Genomic DNA, 20372 nt, shown 5'->3' with positions numbered 1-20372 from the left:
CGTCCACGGAACCGTTGTTCAGCGACCACACGGACCACCCTGCTCGCAGCGCCATTCTGTTGTGGAAGTTTTCCATTAAATAAAGCCTGCAGATGAGCGGTGAGCAGTAGCTAACATTCTTTAATCCAAACACACAAAGAACAGAAAACCAAGCTTGGTGGAGAGCCTGCATGACCACGGGGCAGGGTCAGCAGAGTCTCACTGAGCCTAGTGTGGCTCTCAGTTAAATACCTTCTCCAGGAACAAAAGGCAGTACACAGTTGTTTCACACCTTAAGGTTTACACCCCCTTTCTACCTCCCAGAGTCCTTGAAGAGACAAAAGACTCTCCCTCCTGTGGAGTTGTCTGCTTCCCCCAACTTCCTAAATAGACCCCCACCATTTGTCTTACTGTATGGGTGTCAGACATGTTAAAATCAGTGGCACCAAGGCATTACACAATAAAATAATGTGATTAGTACATAAGTGAAAGAAATTCCATTACACTGACTTTAAGTAATTTGATTACTTAAATTTTCCATCTCAGTGTGTTATGTAAGTGCAATGTAAAAAGTTAATTTTAATAAAATAAAATGTACTTATTTGGCATACATTCAGTTTATACCAAGCATATTTTCCTTAATAATTAATTATTAAGGAAGTTAATACACAAATAAATAATTGATTTTATTTACCTTAGTTGCATTTTACTTAAAATTATTACTTAATATTTCTGAGGGTAAAGGTCTTTTCTTGAGCCGATTTCTGTTGAAGGTTTCTTCCTGTTAAAATGGAGTTTTTCCTTTCCACTGTTGACATGTGTTTGCTCATAGATGGTCATGTTGGGGTTTTCTCTGTGTTATTGTAGAGTCTTACAATATAAAGCACCTTAGGGTGACTGCTGTTGTGTTTTGGCGATGTATAAATAAAACTGCTTTGAACTGAATTAATAATGATACGTTTCAGTCATGTGACCTGCAGACATAGATCTGCTTGTGACTCCTTGAACTTTTACAAACAGAGAAACTACAAGCTGTTTTCAAACATGATCAGCAAAAAGTTAAAAGACTTCTTAAGACTTAAATGCCCCGCCCATTAATGGCACACTTCTTTCTTCAGCAGGGAGAAGTGACCTCGTGGTATCTATGAAAAATGGTCGAATCAGAGGAGAATATGTTAGTGTGAAAGGCACGGAGAGGAGGGCAAAGTGCTACCTGGGAATACCCTTCGCACAGCCGCCCGTGGGAGACCTCCGCTTCTCTGCTCCGCGGCCCAAGGAACCCTGGGAAGATGTGAGAGATGGCACACAACAGCCATCTATGTAAGTCACCAAAGAGCAGAACATTTTAACAGCACTCTCATTCTGAATCACACACTCTTCCTCATCTGTCTCCTTTTCAGGTGTATCCAGGATCCTGAACTAGTTGTGAATGTTTCAAAAGCCATGTCACTCGAATTCATCCCACCAGTGATTTCAGAGGACTGTCTGTATCTAAATGTTTATACTCCAGCTGAAGCAACTAAGGGGGACAAGCTGCCAGTGAGTAAAAGTGGCAGGCTACAGGGATACAGAGTATCATAGTCTAATACTTTATATAGTATAATATAACACTGATGTCATTTTCCCCACCGGATGAGTTTGGTGTCAACAAATATTTACGAGTTTAACCGAAGCCTCACAGACAGTTTCAGATGGTTTCTTGTTTCATGTCCAAAGATAACAGCAAATAATTAAAAAATAACTGCAAAGGAAGCAAAATGACAACAAAGCAACACAAAGCTCACCCCAGACAAAATATAGCAAGTGTTGGTGTCTTAAACTTCCTGTTGCATCGTCCAAGCGACACCTTCTTAATATATGGGGTTCATGTTGCTCCTGACTGGGTAACACTTTTAACAAAGCCTTTCTCTCACTGTTTTCCATGGCTACACATTATTTCAGTAAAACATGGTCAGTACAGGAAGCACAGCAAAATGTTGTGCACTGTTTTCAGGCATCTAAATCCAGACTAAGGGGGTATCTCGCTCAGAGTCCTGCTATCTCCCAATATGCCTTGCTTATGTGTTGTTGCAACAGTAAAGGTTAAGCAATCACATACAGATCTTTATGGACGCATCTTAGTACTGCTGGCTTCAGTGAGTGATGATCACCAGTGTGAAGTGGAGATTAAACTCTGAGCCATGATTGCTATCTGATAGAGGGTGGAGTGCCCACTCTGGTTTAAAAAATAAGTTGCTGCCCAGAGTGAAGGAGACCTGAAGGGTTCCCAAGTACCTCTGGATTTTGTTAATAAGTGAGGCAGAAAGGGCTGGTGGTTCAGTAGTCAGATTAGGTTACGTCTCCTAGAAGAGGTTTTTAGGGGATTGTGAACTTGGAGGATACCCTGGTGCAGACCCAGGGAATGCCAGAGATATTATGTCTCTTGGCTTTCTTGGAAAAGCCTCCGTCTTCCCGCTGAAGAAGTGGGGGAGTTGGCTGTCGAGAAGGAAGTCTGGACATCTCTGCTTGGACTGATGACCCCATGACTTGGACACGAATAAGCAGCTTTTCATCTGAGCATGTGCTTCTACTACTTTAACTACCATCCATCCATTCGCTTCCGCTTGTCCTTTTCAGGGTCGCGGGGGTTGCTGGAGCCTATCCCAGCTGTCATAGGGCGAGAGGCAGGGTACACCCTGGACAGGTCGCCAGTCTGTCCCAGGACTAACACAGAGAGACAGACAACCATTCGTGCTCACATTCACTCCCACATTCATACCTATGGGCAATTTAGACTAATCAATTAACCTATCCCCACAAGCTGCATGTGTTTGGACAGTGGGAGGAAGCCAGAGTACTCGGAGGGAACCCACGCGAACACGGGGAGAACATGCAAACTCCACACAGAAAGACCCTGGCGGAATCTTCTGGCTCTTGGCAAAGGCGGTCGCACTTTTCTCCTCTCCCTTCCCTGCTTAGTTTCTTGTGTCCTTGTCTAGTCTCGTCTATTTTTTTACTATTTCCCTGAAACACTCTCTCACAGTCTGTTCTCTAAAACCTAAAAGAAGAACTATGGATTTGATCAACTGGTCCCTGAATGCAATTGACACCCTCTTCTAAACGAGAAGCCTGGGCTCGGGTGAGCCTGAGTGTCCTGGAGGTACTTTCCCTGCCAGATACACAATGGACGGGTGGCATAACTGGAGGGTCGTGTTGATTGGAGCTGGCTTGGCCCTGGCTTATCGAAGATTAAAGAAAGCGGAATCGCCTGATCAAAACCCCACAAGGCTGCCCGCTGTGATTGAAACGATGGGACGAGTCGTGAGTTCTCAAAATGGGCTCATTGAGCGCAGCACGGATAAGATCTTGGAGAAGCTTGAGGCTGCCGTGAATACTCAGAATAAGACCTCTGAGCGAAAATTGGATTACATCTTGGAGAAGCTCACGGCGGTCGTGAGTTCTCAGAATCTGCTCTTTGAGCGCAAGATTGATAACATCATGGAGAAGCTCACGGCTCTCCAACGGGAGATTGAGAGACCAGTGTCGGACTGTTAGAACAGCTTTGAAATTCACAAGAGTTGTTTGCACTAAAGTAAAAACCACCATCACTTCATGGGGCTTCCACTTTGGCGCCAGCTGCGGTCTCAAGGCTGGAGCTGAACAACAACACCCTGATAATGTGTTTAGACTGTTCTTCCCATTCTATGCAAGGCCACCTGGGTTGGCTGGAAGACTGTTTACTTAGCCTGGCAGGGCGAAGGACACAGTCTCAGCTGAACTCTGGACACACACACACACACATACACTCACCCCCCCTCCCCCACCAAACGCCTTCGACGCTTATTCCCTCCCGATGCAGACGGTGGATCATGGAGACCAGCGCATAGGCTGCAGGCCCGGATGTACTGTCTACATTGGCTGTCTCTCACCCTTTACCCACCCCTGTTGCTTGTCATGTGTTTCTTTGGTGTATTAAGAGTTTTTCATGTGCTATGTGCAGAGGTGTTTTTTTCTGTTCTCAAACTGATTTCCCTGTTGGAGCTCAGTCTGGGGGGAGTTATTTTTTCTACTTGTCTTTCCCGATGTTGTGTATTTTCCATTGTTCAGTTCCGGGTCGCTGCTCGTGTGGCTGACCGGCCAGCTACCTAGCCTGACCTGTCTCCCCAATGTGATGTTTGTGTATTGTATGTATGGTTGGCAAGGTCAGGCTCTCAATTGCCCCTCGGGGATAAATAAAGTCTTCTGAATCTGAATCTGAATCCGAATTGAACTCAGGACCTTCTTGCTGTGCGGCAACAGTGCTAACCACCGTGCCACCGTGCTGCCCACTTTAACTGCCACCGTTACTTTTTTCTTTTCCTCCAATCGTCATCAGTCTTGTGTTTCCTATGTGCAGAGGTCAGCTGTGATGTGCAGGTTCTTCGGCTGTGTTTCAGGTGATGGTGTGGATCCATGGAGGAGGTCTGGCTATGGGTGCAGCTTCACAGTATGATGGGGCTCCACTAGCTGTTTATGAAAACATAGTGATGGTTATTATTCAGTATCGACTCGGCATTCTGGGCTTCCTGAGGTAAGGAGTTGTTTTCCTTGTGAGACTTTTCCTTAATCTCTTAACCTTTTCACATCCACCTGATCACATTAATTAAACAGTTTGGGTGGTCCAAATAAAATATTTCCAACAAAAGGTTGAGCTAACTCACAATCTAATGCCAATAATAACTCCAACTGGTTCATAAGTTATGTGGTGGATATTATGAAGTTAAAGCAATCCAAAGAAACTGTGTCAACTCTTCTTCTTCTGAAGCACTGGAGATGAACACGCTCAGGGCAACTGGGGTTTCTTGGATCAGCTGGCAACCCTGAGATGGGTGCAGGAAAATATTGAAGCCTTTGGTGGCGATCCACAGACGGTCACAGTGGCTGGAGAATCTGCTGGAGGAATCAGTGCATCCATACTGGTAAACATTCATTTAAGCTCAAATATGAGCACAGTTTGAGTATTTCATGAGTGTATATTTTACATGAATACTGTTTGTCTCTTTTTAAACAGACTCTGTCTCCACAAGCAAAAGGACTGTTTCAGAGGGCAATCTTTCAAAGTGGAGTAGCAACACTTGGAACCTACACTACAAATCATCCTTTGTCTCAAGCCCAGGTGCTGAAGTTTGAAATGTGAAGAATTTGAAGTAGTTCACAGTGACTGTACTTTATCAGCAGATCAGCATATCTGCTTTGTAGCTCCTTTGAAGTAGCATCTAAATCTGAATCAACTGGCCAAGAGTGAACAGTTAATACTTCACTGCTAATCAAGTCTTCATCACCATCTAAACAGACATGCATAGATACGTTGTCCATGTTAAATAAATAAAGAAATCCTGAGATGGTAACAGTGAAATTGCTCAGCTTAAAGCTACACTAACTTCACTAAAGGGGAATGCAGCATAAGATTGTGTTGTTTGTGATTGTCCTTCATCTCCCTCACATACCCAGATTGTTGCCAGCCATACTGGATGTAACGACAGCAGCACAGAGGAACTGATCCGCTGCATGAAGGGGAAAAGTCAAGATGAATTAGTAACTGCAACAAAGCAGGTAAATGACTGCGTTAACACGTGCAAGCAGATGTAGACGAGTTCACTGAGTGTGACGAAAAGAAAAACAGACAATGAGTCTGAAGTTGCTCGAGCCAATCGTGTGAAAACACCTGATTGGATTATGGATTATAGATTAATATCCAGTGCAAGAATAATACTTAATTAAGGCCACTAGATGGGAGCATTTAAACGCTCTCGGCTGGCAAACTCCAGCTTCCTTTATCCATTTGGCCTCTGTTGGAATTTATCATTTCTGTGCAGATGAAAATTTTCCTCGGGGCCGTGGTGGACGGCGAGTTTCTGACTGACTTGGGAGAGGCTCTTCTTCAGAAACACGAAGTCCTGAAGGTTCCGGTGCTGATGGGAATCACCAACCATGAGTTTGGCTGGATCTTACCTCAGGTCGCACAGATACCTCTACACCACAGCATCTGTGACTGATTACACTCTCCTGATTTGTGTTTCCTGTTTAAAGTCTTGATCTAAATTTTGTTTCCGTGGATCGCAGAGCTTCGCCGCTCCTGGCTGGGAGAATGGAATGAACAGAGAGGCCGTGCTGGCGGTGGTGAACATGTTTAATCCTCCAGGGGTGAGCACGGCGACAGCTGGGCAGCTTTTCTTTATATTTACAACAGCATTGATTCAATGATTTGATTGAAGTTGAGGTGAAGTTTTTTTGAGCTCAGGTTAAAATTAGGACTGAAATGATAACAGGAGTTAAAATAGAAATCATACTTTTAGGTGCTGCTTAGTTAATTCACAAAATCAATAAAGTTAATTAAAAATAATACATTTGATTATTTTCAAATAGGAGAAAATTTCACAGGAACTCAAAGTGTTGAAGGAAGTCTTTTTTTTTTTTTAAATTGCTTATTTAATTGCCTGCAGGGGGCGCTATAATAAAACTCAGCCTGATCTAATAGTTAAAACCTGTTTCTCTGTTCCAGGCCTCCTTCGCAAACAACCTCATTGTAGATGAATACCTGCAAGATGCTAAAACTCCAGAGGAGATCAGAGACGGATTCACTGAAATCATGGGAGACCTGCTGATGACACTGCCTGTTGTCCGAGTGGCCGGGTACCACTCAGGTTAGAGAATGGGCTAACTGATCCAGCATGCCTTTATATTTAAACATTAAAGCAGATGGATTTCCAAGGAATCCCAAAACCACACATATAAGTGCCAGAAATGAAACACAGTCATTCAGTCATTCAGTCTCGGGGCTCTGTATCAGAGACATTATATGAAACGGGACTCAGCAAATCCTGAACAGAAAAAAAACAAAACAAAAAACTACTATCCTGGCCTTGCTTCCATACATCGATTTTCTTCCACTAATCTGGGGCCAGGTCGCAGGGGCAGTAATCTAAACAGAAAAGCACACTTCCTCCAGCTTATCCGGGGAACACCGAGGTGTTTCCAGGCCAGCCGAGAGGTGTAATCTCTTCAGCATATCCTTGGTCTGCCCCGAGGTTGTTCCTGGTGGAACATGCCCATAACACCTCACCCAGGAGGCACCTGGGAAGCATCCTTGTCAGATGCCCGAACCAGCTCAACTGGCCCCTTTCGGCTACTCTGAGCTGCTCTCGACTGAACGCCTCGTCCTATCTCAAAGGGAGAGGCCAGCCACGCTTCACAGAAGGATAGTTTCTACCACTTGGTTTCACAACCTGAGTGTAGGGACGTAGATTGACCGGTAAATTGACCGCTTTGCTTTTACGCTCAGCTCTCTCTTCACCACGATGGACTGGTACAGCATCTGCATCACTGCAGCTATGGCTTTGACGTAATATTAGAAGGTGAAGATGCTATAATATTAGGGAGAGACTCCCAGGAATCAGACGATCTCCTATGAGCAGGACATGGTGAGAGCAGGAAATAACAGTCTCTCTGCTGAAACAGACCAGGGAATAGAAAAGAGAGGCACAGGAGCTTAGAGACCAGTTCAGTGGCTGGTTGGTTAAAGCTTGTGATTTTGGTTGAAATAAACACTTTCATCTTGTTAAAACAATTCACAATGCAGCTAGATTCTCTTTCATTTCTGTGGTTATCAGTGTACCTACTTATCAGCTTAGTCTTTGCTCCTGTAATCCAACTGTAACTGATGCAAAGAAAGAAGCATCTCAAAGCTTTAATCCAGTAGTGAACAATGACTAACATAGTGAGGGGAAAAGTTCACTTTGTTCTGTTTAAGCCCAGCCTAACCATGCACCTCTCATCTTTTATCTCCTTGGCTGTTCAGATGTGGGTGTTCCAGTTTACATGTATGAGTTTGTATACCAGGCTGAGATATACAAACAGAACAGGCCCAGCTTTGTGAAAGCAGATCACGCAGATGATGTCGGCTTGATGTTTGGTGGATGTTTCTGGAATGGAAATATAAAAATCTTAGGTAAGTGTGTGTAATAAATTCCCTAATATAAATTTTTATAGTGATATCACCGATGAGTGAAAATTGTGGCTACCAAATGGCTACAAAATGTTTAAAAGGGACCTATTCTGCTTTCTGTCAGACCTTCATGACTATAATAATATAGCATTCCCACAGAAGAGAACACAGAAGCGCCACCCACATGCTGTTTCAACCCTCTGTTTATGTCAATCAAAGGGGGAAGAGTTAGACCAGCTTGTTTCAGATGGAGGATCCAGATTATCAGAGTCCAAGAATAAAAATTTCTAGCTGAAAATAGGCAGAATACATCAGCTTTAACCTTACGAGACTGTAAGTCAGAGGGCGGCTTTGTGACTGACCTTCCACTGTCCCATCTTCAGGCAACATCACCAAAGAGGATGAGAGATTTTGCAGGACGATGATGTCATACTGGGCTAATTTTGTCCGATCTGGGTGAGTAAAAACTGCTGCAATACGCAAAAATACCGACCAGGTACTGTTGACTTCCATCATGACATGTTAACTATCAGCTGCCAGCAACCGATGCAGGGCTGATGATGTACGGTATAGTAAAAACAGAAAAGATAACTCTTGACTGAATTAAACAGTCTGGCCCCAACAGATCTGCTTGTTGTTACTGACAACCTGTTTGCACATTATGCACATGTAAAGGTAAACAGAGGATATTTCTGCAGAATGAAAGAGCAGAGAACATATACTAATGATCTTCTCTGCATATACATCCCCAGCTCTCCCAATGGTCCTGGGCTGGTCAGCTGGCCTCCGTACGACAGGCAGAAGCAGGAGTACATGGAGCTGGGCCCGACTCAGACCGTGAAACAGAAATTGAGGAAGGATAGGGTCCACTTCGCTACTGTCACCCTGCCTCTGAAGCTCCAAGAGTTGGAAGCAGCAGCCAAACTGGTGCCTGAAAACTGATGACTGCAAGCATGAATATTCTTCGTACTGCTTCCAAGTTTTACAGCGACAAACATCCAGAGTTATTTACAGCTTGAACTCCTTTTTCTTGGTTTTAGACTGGATTAACCGAGTGTCTTTCAGTGATTTCTAACAAAAAAATCCAAATTTTAAAGAAAAAAATAGATGTTGTTGAAACAAGATAACGCTTTGTTGATGAACTTGAAATGAATTCTGAAAGCACAGGTCGTTTATGTACTTGATTTGCTGATTGATCACTTTCCTATAAAAATAAATAAATACATTTTGCCACTTATTTACAATTTACAATGCCATCATATATGAGAAGGCAACGGCTTAACCTTCGCATCAGCAGTCTTGACTATTACATTACGTGACTAATTCTTATGTGTCTAGAGCAAAGGAATATAGTTTATTATCATGTAATTAGTCCTGCCCACACCCAGTAAACTGTCAGAGGACTTTAAAAGGACACTAAAATAAAATATTGGTTTTATAGGAAAGTTGAGTAATGCTGACTGACACTTGAGCTGAATTACTGAAGGTCTTACTGGGCAAAGGTTTCTTCAATGAAAGTCAGTCAGAAGACAAACCAAATACTGACAGCAGGGCTTGCACTAACTAGAAACCAACAAAAAACAATCAAATGAGACATAAAACCAAAATGAGAAACAGAAACTAACCAAGAAAAAGTCCAAATGAAATCGACTCAATAAATAAATAAATAAAAAGAATTAAAGTAACTGCAAAGGATGCAAGACACCCTCAAAGACACAAAAAAATGGTCCTGGATCGGTGACACAGTGTTTTGTGTTGTAAGTTACTTCTAGTCTTCGCTTTCATTATTATTTTAGTACCTGTTGTCTCTTGGTTTTGTGTTCTGTCTGTGCTCCATGTTCTCTTGATCTCCCCTTTCAGTCATGTCTCCTTGTTCCTGGTTTCTATGTTCGTGTATTTCCTATGTCTACGCTGTACCTTTCCCATGTCCCACATTTCATGTCTCTATGTTAAGTTTGCGTCGTTGGTATGTCTCTTATGTTTACTGTTTTACTTTGAAATTCAGTGTCCTATATCAATGTATTCTGTTTTGCGTCCTCCCTGTCTCATCATGTATAATTTGGTTCAGCTGTGTCTCCCTCCTGTTGTGCATTTCCCTCGTTGACTTGTGTATATTTATAGTGCGTGCTTCCCTCCATCCCTGGTCAGTCCGTCTGCGTGTCATCCTCCGCGTTCCTTCTGCCTGTTTCCACATGTATCCCGGTTCCTCTTTCAGTGCCTCTGTTTTCCATCCCCAGGTTGTGTGTTTGTATTAGCTTTTCTGGTTAACATCTCTGTACCTCCAGTCGCCCTCCTGTTTCTTTCTATTGTTTTCTCAACCACAATATAGGCTTGTTTTTTGATATCACTCCCCCCTCATCTCCGTTTGCCTGTACTTGGGTCTTCAATCGCTCCACGCCTTGCTGTCTGCCTCGCCAGACGTGACAGTTGCATTTTCTTCATGCATGAATTCGGTTAAAAAATCTCTGGTGGGCGGACACGGGTCTGGCGGCAGCGACGTAGCAGGGCAGGTGACCCGCACCATGCTGGATGTGCAGGACATGTTTAGTCCAGCACAGAGCCCTACCCTTAATACCCATAATCATACGTGACAGTGTTAGGATGGCCTGTAATGGCTGGGTTCAAATAGGAGGCTTGAGGCAGAGATGAGGTGTGTTTATTCACTTATATTAAAATTCCAAAAACATAACATGAAATAAAACAATGTAGCCCAGGTGTGGAACATGGATCCAGCAACAGCCTCTGATGTTAACTGGCACCCCTTTATAGACTGCTGTTAATTGGCCCTCAAGCTATACTGTTATCTGGGGTTCAAAACTAAACTAAACTACACACACATTTCTTACCCAATAACCTTTAATTACACCAAATAAATGCTGTAGACATAATAACAATAATTACAATTATTAAATAAAATATTTCCCACTTGGCCCACCGACTACAATCTACAATAAAGTAAAATTGCTATTCAATCCCCTCTTCATCACTTGGTACCACCAGGAACCTTTAACAAGGCACTCAAGACGCCTGGGGACTCTTTTGGCTGGCACACCATAAGTGAAGCTGGAAGACGCCCACAAGGAAAACCAATAGCCAAATAATCAATATAAACATAACAAACTTTCCTTTAATATAAATATTAAAATCACTCATGTTTTATATGGACAAGTAATAAAAACGACCTTCATTACAGACACCTTGTATAGATCTGGGCAGAATGAATGTGAAAGAGGCAGAAAACCTCCAGAGCAGATACTTCGGGCGTGGGCATAGAGGTGGGGGGAAAGTCTGAAGTAGCAGCGGTGTTTGATTAGTTTGATTAATCAAGAATGAGACTTCCATATAGGCTCTGTCAAATCCCATTAACAACAGCCACCTCCATTGCTACTGACCACCAGAGTTCTGACAGGCGGCAAGACAGACGAAGAGGAAAGTGGGAAGCATCTTCAGAAGCAGCAAGCATGAAGAAAAGGCAGGAGTGCAGAGTCTGGACTTCAAATACAAACACTGACAGGAAGAGAGCTGGCTGCTGTGGTTTAGAGAACAGAGATACAGTATGTTGTGTGAGGGAGACCATGTGGAAGGGCGGCCAGGTGGTGGTGATTGAAACAGACAACAGTGTAGGTGCAGGTGAAGGGAACAGAGATGATAAACAGGTGTTGGATAGATATGGTGCTAAGGAGAAAAATGCAGGACAGATAAAAGTGGATTTTATGTAAAGGCTGTGGTGAACACATATCTCAAGAATAGTGAGAACATAGCATAACATATAAGGTACACACAGGTGGACTACATAAAGTGAGAGGAGAAAGGAGCCAAGGAGAATGAGGAGGAAAAGGAACTATTCAAAGGCAGAAAAGCAGAATAGTCGGGGAGAAGAAAGAACGGGAGTGCTGGGAGGTGAAAAGGACTAGGCTAGGCAGAGAGATGGAGCTGGAAAGGATATTAATAATTAATTAATATCCAAAACAACATAGATCCGTGTATACCAAGGAGATCCAAGCAGCTAAAAGGGTCTACTCCCAGAAGCTGGAAGAACGGCTCTCAGCCAACGACCCTGCGTCAGTGTGGAAGGGCCTGCAGGAAATCACCAGCTACAGACGCCCCCCACCCACTGTTGAAGCAAACAAAGACCTGGCCAACGAGCTAAATACATTCTATTGCAGGTTTGAGACGGACAGACTCCCACGCCTCACCCTCCCTTCCCCAGAGACACTGCTTCAGACACTGACCCCCAACACACCTTCCACTTCTCCCCCTTCACCCTCCCCCTCCCCAATCCAGTCTCAACGACCACCCCCACCCTCCCCAATCCAGACCCAACGACCACCACCACCCTCCCCATTTCAGACTCAACGACCACCATCACCCTCTCCAATCCAGACTCAACGACCTCCATCACACCTCTCACCCCCCTTTCCTCCTCCCTGAAACTCAGAATACACACTGAGGATGTGAGCCGACTATTTCAGAAACAGAAGCCCAGGAAAGCCCCCGGACCAGACGGTGTCTCACTCTCCTGCCTCAAGACCTGTGCTGAACAGCTGGCTCCCATCTTTACTCGCATCTTCAACAGATCCCTGGAACTGTGTGAAGTTCCCTTCTGCTTCAAACGCTCCACCATCATCCCTGTTCCCAAGAAACCCACCATCACAGGACTGAATGACTACAGACCTGTCGCCTTGATGTCTGTGGTCATGAAATCCTTTGAACGACTGGCGTTAGACCATCTGAAGGACATTACAGGCCACCAGCTGGACCCTCTGCAGTTTGCCTACCGGGCAAACAGGTCGGTGGATGATGCAGTGAATATGGGGCTGCATTACATCCTGCAACACCTCGACCGCCCGGGAACTTATGCCAGGATCCTGTTTGTGGACTTTAGTTCGGCTTTTAACACCATCGTGCCTGAACTTCTCTCTTCCAAACTCTCCCAGCTCAGCGTGTCTCCAGCTACCTGTCAGTGGATCACCAGCTTCCTGACAGACAGAAAGCAACAAGTGAGGCTGGGGGAGATCACCTCTGAAACTCGGTCCCTCAGTATTGGTGGCCCTCAAGGATGTGTCCTCTCACCACTACTGTTCTCCCTCTACACTAATGACTGCAGCTCCACCTGGAGCTGAACACTCTTAAAACTGTAGAGATGACAGTGGACTTCAGGAGACATCCCTCAACTCTGCCCCCCCTCATCATATCAGACAGCCCTGTGTCGACTGTGGAGATCTTCAAGTTCCTGGGTACCACCATCTCCCAGGACCTGAAGTGGGAGACCAACATCAACTCCATCCTCAAAAAGACCCAGCAGAGGATGTACTTCCTGAGACAACTGGGGAAGTACAGTCTTCCACAGGAGCTGCTGATCCAGTTCTACACTGCAGTCATTGAGTCTGTCCTGTGCTCCTCCATCACAGTCTGGTATGGTGCAGCCACTAAACAGGACAGGCGCAGACTGCAGCGGACTGTACGGGCAGCAGAAAGGATCATCGGCGCCCCCCTGCCCTCCATCCAGGATCTGTACCTCTCAAGAACCAGGAAACGGGCAGGGAAAATCATCACAGACCCCTCACACCCTGGACACAGACTTTTTGATCTGCTGCCCTCTGGCAGACGGTACAGAAGCCTGCAGACCAGGACCACCCGACACAGGAACAGTTTCTTTCCCCTCGCCATCTCCCTTCTAAACAGTTGACCTGTCACGCTGCTCCCACTGCCAGACTGCAACTGCACCTTATGTACATTCTGTAGTATTCATTCCACCTCATTTCATTTCTGTATTTTATGTATATACGTTTAGATTAGTTATTTATAGTTGGTTTACACAGCTTTGTGTATGTATGTGTATGCATGTGTAATGTATATATAGATGTGTGCGTGTGTGTGATTTACATTGCTGTGCTCAAGAGCCACCATCTACCGGAACCAAATTCCTTGTATTTGTCTGCACATATACTTGGCTAATAAACACGATTCTGATTCTGATTCTGATATGCATTTATGTGCTTTTTTGCAGCATACTAATATAAACTAATTTAAAATTTTTAAATGAAGTTAAATTGCTTTTCTTTCCTTTTGTACCTGTTTGGTGCTTTTAAAGGTCACTCAGTGTGTGACTCAGTCACTAAATGACCTATTTTTCATGTTTTTTACAACAGTGTTGCATTTTACTGTTATATTTTTATGATCTTTTATTTTTATAACCATTTGATAACATCTCTGGAGTAGGTGGCACTCAAAGGGATAATCTTATGTGGAAGAAGAGTCATATCTATGATCTTTGTGATTGATCAGATGCTGCCAGTTTCTTCCCTTTCATGTGAACGTGCAGAGAAAACCCTGAATTGATTTCATGAAAACCAGCTTTGTGTGACTGTTTAGGGTAAGTTCAGCATATGGGTATGCTGAACTGGCTTCCTGGGTCAAGTCGTTGTTCAAGTACAAATGAACCGAACTTTAACTAAAGAACTCAGAGAGCACGACTCGTCCCGAAGTGATAGGGCTCTACTAAAACTTTGATGTTTTATGATGTTTTTATTACAATATGCTAAAGCCAGTCTTCTTTGATAACAACAACTGATGAGCTTTTGAATGAATATTTTATTATTTTCCCACTGAGGCGAGGGAGTTTTTAATTGTTCTGTTTGTACGTTTGTTAGCAGTCTAGCACTCAGCTTTCAAAACAGTGTTTCCAAATTTAGAGTCATTGCAGATACCAATAACAGCTCAAGCTGGTTTCATTTTGTTAAACTCGCTGGGCCCACATCCTCATTTGAGGTTTGACAGTGTTTTAGTAGGTAAAGGCTTGGACATAAATTGAGCTGCGGTTTGAAGAACGCCTTGAAGGGGACTGGCGGCGGCTCCCGGGCCTGGCAGATCCCCACGTACTAGATAGAAGTGAAGAAGTTAAAGAATTAAAAAGGGGACGGAGGGAGGGACACGTAAACATGGAGGTGTGTTTGGAGGCGTGGTTCCGCTCCTGAATTAAATCTGTGAAAACTTTTTAATGGATTTTCTTCAAACTTCACAACAACAAACTAGGCCTTTGGGGACATGAGTGCGTAGGCTGGCCGAGCATTTGATCTTCATCATTTGGTCAAAGTTGAATTTAGATTTTTTTTTTTTTTTTTCCCCCCCTTTTCACATAAGAAAATGAAAGGGCACAGAGAAACATGCACTACACATTTGTTATTTAACTATTTTTAGAAACAATGCTCTGATGTCACAATGACCTCAAAGTCTCGCATGAATCATACCCTGCATGAATAAAAATAAACTCTGAAGGTTTTACAGCTTGTAGAAGCCAAGGATTTCAGCCAATTCTGCTCCAATCAGATGGGTTCAAGGTCCGTCGTGGAAATCAGGCTGAACTTTCCTCAGACCTAATTTATTCCTTTTTGAAGAGCTGAACGAATCTTTGGTTAACCTTAACCTATCTTAACGTTCGGTTAAAAACAGAAGGTTAAGAACCCATTCCACAAATTCTTTCAGCCTTGCGAGCCAAGACGAAAGCATAATGGGTTATCAAATAACTCTAGCTTTGTATAACCTCACTAAACCGTAACTAATTCAGGTATAATGTTGCATAATCTATTATGAAAGTATGTTATATAGTAAGCTTATGACCTATGACCTCCATTATATAATTTCTTCTCTGCACTGTTGGTGTGAGAATATTTCAGTATTGGAAATCTGGTCACAACGTGGACCCCAGTACTGCTTCACAAGAAACAGTGAGTGATGTCACAATGTCCGTTTTTCATAAACGGTCTCTGGTTTTAGATCCAGGACTGTCGAGCAACTAAAATTCTCTAATGTTCAACAGGTTCAGGTGACTGGAGAGATTTAGAAATTTATAGCGACGAGGCTCCACTTCCTGATGACACTGAAACGCACAGTAAAATACAGACACACACTCTTAAAAAAAAAAAAAAAAAAAAAAAAACCCACACCCAACCAACAACAACAGTTGGAGATGAATCATAAACAGTTGGTGGCATAAATTAATCCTTAAACTAAGATTAACCCTGCTACCCTACAGCAAGAGGTTACGGTGTTCAATCATTCTATGAGAGCTTCAGCTTCTCTCCTCATTGGAAAAAAAAACAGTGAAAAGTTAATCATATCCATGTTGGCACTTTCACAGAAGATATTCTTAATCTTAAGAGTTTCACTTCTTGGCCAAAAAGATTTTAAGTTTAAAAGAGAAACAAACTTTCAATAAAATGATTTACAGCCACCAAAACTGACTTTTAAATAAAACTTAAATTGATGCACAAATGACATGTAGCACAAGAAGACAGCCCTTCAAAACAAAACTCTGTGCTTGGCTGTTCATATTTAGACCAACTTTCCCAACGAGGCTATACTAAATTTAAGGCTTGAAGAATTTGTGAAATGGGTATTTTAACCTTTTGTTTTCAACTGAGGTTTGAGCGAGGTTAATATTAAGAGCTGAACAAATCTTTGGTTAAGAAACGAATCAATTTTGGGAATGTGCCAAGATTGTCCCCTATTGGCTGGTAGTGATCACAGAAATCAATACCATGATGGGCTTGAACTTGGCCCCTGATTTCACTGTGTTTTATCTATGTGATTTGCCACAAGGACTGAGGAATTCAGACAAATATCTTTTATTGATATTATTGGCTGGTGCAAAGAAAGCTATAACTCGCAAATGGCTAAACGTGGATCCACCGTCATCCTTGGACTGGATAGGTATTATCAAGGAAATTTACACAATGGAGAGATTGACTTTTTCACTAAGACTGGCTGCGGATAAATTTGAGAAATACTGGAAAAAAATGGGACCTTTACTCAAATGGAAAAATATTATAATTTCTGATACCATGTTTCAATGCTGTTGTTCAGCTATTTGATCTGATTGTACCATAAAGGGATATGTCCTTTTTTTTTTTTTTTTTTTTTTCCTTTTTGTTTGTTTCTTTTGTTTTGTTTTTTTTTTTGCTAGCCTGGATGCTCTGTGAATGCTGGGGGTCTGCGTGTTTTGTAAAAAATTATACAAAACTGTCAATAAAAAATAAAGTGTAAAAAAAAAAAAAAGAAACGAATCAATTAGGTCTTAGGAAACTTCAGTCTGGTTTCCACAAAGGACTTTTACATGAACATGACGCTGCACGGAAAGGTTTTTGTATTTTGAATTTATTGGAGAGCAGCAGGTGTGTCAGCTGATAGAACTGGTCAAAGGGGAGGCAGATCTAAGACTCGAGAGTTTAAATCAGCCAGGGCTTAAGGCTACCATGAGGAAGATCTCAGTTCTTTTCCTCACTGCATCAAAACAGCAACTTGGCCACCTCAGGATTGAGGTGGCCAAGTTGCTTAAAGTGAGCTAACAGCCCTCCTGATCTCATATCTTTAACACACTCTTGAATACGAATTTATGTGTGGTGGCGCGAATGAGGGATAACCGGGGACGGTAACTAAGATGGTGACAACGCCACCTGGGGGAGGGAGTTACACCCCAGGAAAGATTTCTCTAGCCAATGTAAGTGTTACACTGGCTACCAAAGCCCACAGACTCGTTATTAACGGCAGAGGTGAGACAGATGAATTTTACAGATCAAAGTTTATTAAGAAGAACTACTAAAAACATAGAATTATAAAATCGACCTAAGGTAGCAGGGTTGAGACGGCAAAATAGTTAATTAAAACACTTTATTAATCAAACGACCAGACTCCCTACCACAATGCTACCCTAAAAACAATCACAACATGTTAAAAGAATAACTAAACAAAATAGTGGAGACCGGCCACTTGAGGAGGCAACAGGGAGGAGTGCCCAAGGGTGCCACCAATTACTCACCCGTGTAATTTCACTGCAGACCTCACTCACACTAAACTCTAAATGGTGCAATCTACCTATGCCCGGTGTGTACACTCTCATGCATCGGGGAGGGGATTCCACCTCACGTGCCTAGCCCCCCAACAAGCGGCCGCACCTCCACTAAAGCAATAAAACAAAGCATAAAACATTAAACAAATTAGTAAAAGATCTACATAAAACAAATACATCCCAAATTACTGTTCATTATAAAAGCATCGCATAACAAACAGCATAGACAGCAGCAGTATAGTGCAAACCTGCAACAAAAGAGGGAAACAGTTGTCAAAGTCCACCCTACTATATGCCACGTTATGATAACGCAAGAGTCCCACTTACCACTCTCTAAAGGGCCATACTAAACTGAGTAGCTTTCCTGGAGAGAGCTGCAGCGCTTAGCTGCCTAATGCTCTCAGCCACCTTAGATGGACAAGACTGCTAAATGCCTCCTTCTGCTAGTGAAGCGCAGCTGTTTCTTATAAGCCTGCTAATTGTCAACTGGGAAGGTGTGGATGTTAGTGGTGCGTTTGTGGACATCATGTAAAATCCTACCCCAGAATCTACTTCACTACATCTGCATAATTGAAATTCTGCTCCAGGTTCCCCAGAATCCCAGTTCCAGGCTGCAACAGACTCAACGACATAGCTAGATCTCTTCTTCTGAACTTCTCCTGATGAGGTTGAGAGTCGATGAGCAGACTCATCGACTCTCAACCTCATCAGGTGGTTGACCTGCCAATTCTGGTATTCTATGGCAGTGAGCACAAGGCCCACTAGAGGACTTTTGGCCCTCAAGCCCCCCCCCCCTTTTGAAGTCTGGTTTTGATTGTTTGGTCAGAGAAAATCACACTAGTGCCCTGCTGGAGGTCATTTTGTAGCTCTGCAGCTCTTCAGCAGTGCTCATCCTGTTCCTCCTTGCACAAAGGAGCAGATAACAGTCCTGCTCTTGGGTTATGGGCCTTCTACGGCCCTATCCAGCTCTCCTACAGTAACTACCTGCCTCCAGGAATCTCCTCCATGCCCTTGAGACTGTGTTGGGAGACACAGCAAACCTTTCAGCAGTGCCACATATTGATGAGCCATCCTGGAGGAGTTGGACTGTGCAATCTCTGCAGAGTCCAGGTATGGCATCATGTTACCAGTAGTGACCCTGTGAGTGTCAGTGTCCTCCACCTGTAAAACCATTCCTGTTCTAGGAGTTGTATCATTGTTGCCCTTCTATTACACCTGTTGATAATTACATTAACACCAAAACAGTAAGTGAATAACAACCCCCTCTGCTACTTAACCGATTACATCAAATTCCCAGAAAGTTAACTGACTTGATGCTGTCCTCTGATTAAAAAGTGTTCCTTTATGTTTTCTTGAGCAGTGTATTTTCTACCTGTCAAGATGTGTTATCTTTAGGATCCAGAGAAACGGGAACAAATGATTTGTTTTTGTGACTGGGTACGTGTAAGAAAGCACTTAAAACTAGAATTTCAATGTGGTTCTTTGATAAGTTATCTGTTATGTGTAGACACAACACTGGTTCATTCCTTGAGTTAGGTGTCTCTTCTATGGTTGGATGATTTCTAGGTCAGGGTTGAGTGACCTAACAAACAAAAGCAAACATTCCTCTGAAAATTGTAAGCTACAAGGACCGGACTGAAAGAGCTCTGTAAAAAAGAAAGTCTGGCTCCTCGGAAGCCAGAAAAAAAACAGAAAGAAATGAGGAGTGACTCAAGGAGTTTACACGGTACTGTAAACTTCTTATCTCTTAATCCCTTAATGACATTTTCTTGATTAAAGTCTAACTCATAAAGCAAAGTGGTTTGGGTGCTGTCAGCTTGGTGCGCGTTCCATCTGGAAAGTTTATTTTTGAAAATATTTTCATGAATTTGGTTTAGTCATTAGTCATGGGTCAAAGGCAACAGGCTATAAACTCAGCTAAACTTTAATGGACCTCTGGGGGTTTCAACATGTGTCTTATTACTTCTGACTACTCAACATGTGATATAACAGTGCTTATCATGTTTTTTAATCTAGTGATGATTTTAAATGATGTAAGCTGGCATTCTAGCAAATAAATATTGTCTCTACAGGATCAAATAAAAGAATAAATCCTTAAAGATCAGGATCCAAAACAAGTACAGATACAGCATCATATTGCACACTGGAAGCAACTTATTAAGTCTGTGTATGTATATTTGCTATGTGCACTTTAATAAAAAAAATATTGTCAGTAAGTATCTTTGCATCCTTTATATTTTGGTTCTTATGTCAGAGTCTGTCACAAAGTCAAAGGGAAGAATAAGAAATGTTAGCATTAATAACTCACAATGTTACATGGAGTACACACCACAGACACATATAAATGTTTTGTGAAATTCATCAGTATACTTCCTTTAAATGTGAAAAATGATTTCAGTGTTAAACACATTTGTAATTCCAGAGAAACTACTAACATTGTCCCTTTCCAGCACCACGCTTGAAATAAATGAAAAGCCTTGTCACATTAACATCTGACCTTTGTCTTAGTGGAGAGATAACCAGCGGTTACTAATGAGCTTTTGCTCAGGAAAACTGATATGGAAATATAAAATGAAGCCTCCA

The 20372-nt window shown here is 42.7% G+C and overlaps 1 protein-coding gene across 5 annotated transcripts in view; it reads left to right on the top strand.

Moving 5' to 3' along the window:
* ces3 (carboxylesterase 3) overlaps positions 1 to 20372 on the top strand; it is a 71735-nt gene that overhangs the window by 6167 nt on the left and 45196 nt on the right. For 4 of the 5 annotated variants that reach the window (XM_025908487.1, XM_025908488.1, XM_019360868.2 and 1 more), the window contains exons 2-10: positions 1098 to 1299; positions 1380 to 1518; positions 4395 to 4528; positions 4763 to 4916; positions 5009 to 5113; positions 5449 to 5550; positions 5814 to 5954; positions 6061 to 6141; positions 6500 to 6641. In XM_025908487.1, coding sequence (XP_025764272.1) covers positions 1098 to 1299; positions 1380 to 1518; positions 4395 to 4528; positions 4763 to 4916; positions 5009 to 5113; positions 5449 to 5550; positions 5814 to 5954; positions 6061 to 6141; positions 6500 to 6641 — 1200 coding nt within the window. Of the gene's footprint in view, positions 1 to 1097; positions 1300 to 1379; positions 1519 to 4394; positions 4529 to 4762; positions 4917 to 5008; positions 5114 to 5448; positions 5551 to 5813; positions 5955 to 6060; positions 6142 to 6499; positions 6642 to 7795; positions 7946 to 8325; positions 8399 to 8694; positions 9180 to 20372 lie in introns of those variants that run through there. The other variant, XM_005449221.4, reaches the window with a different exon arrangement.

This window comes from Oreochromis niloticus, linkage group LG7, assembly GCF_001858045.2.
Source record: "Oreochromis niloticus isolate F11D_XX linkage group LG7, O_niloticus_UMD_NMBU, whole genome shotgun sequence".
In the NCBI taxonomy this organism is placed as follows: Eukaryota; Metazoa; Chordata; class Actinopteri; order Cichliformes; family Cichlidae; genus Oreochromis; species Oreochromis niloticus.
Note: the sequence above shows the minus strand (reverse complement) of the source record. Positions and strands in the feature narration are given on the sequence as shown.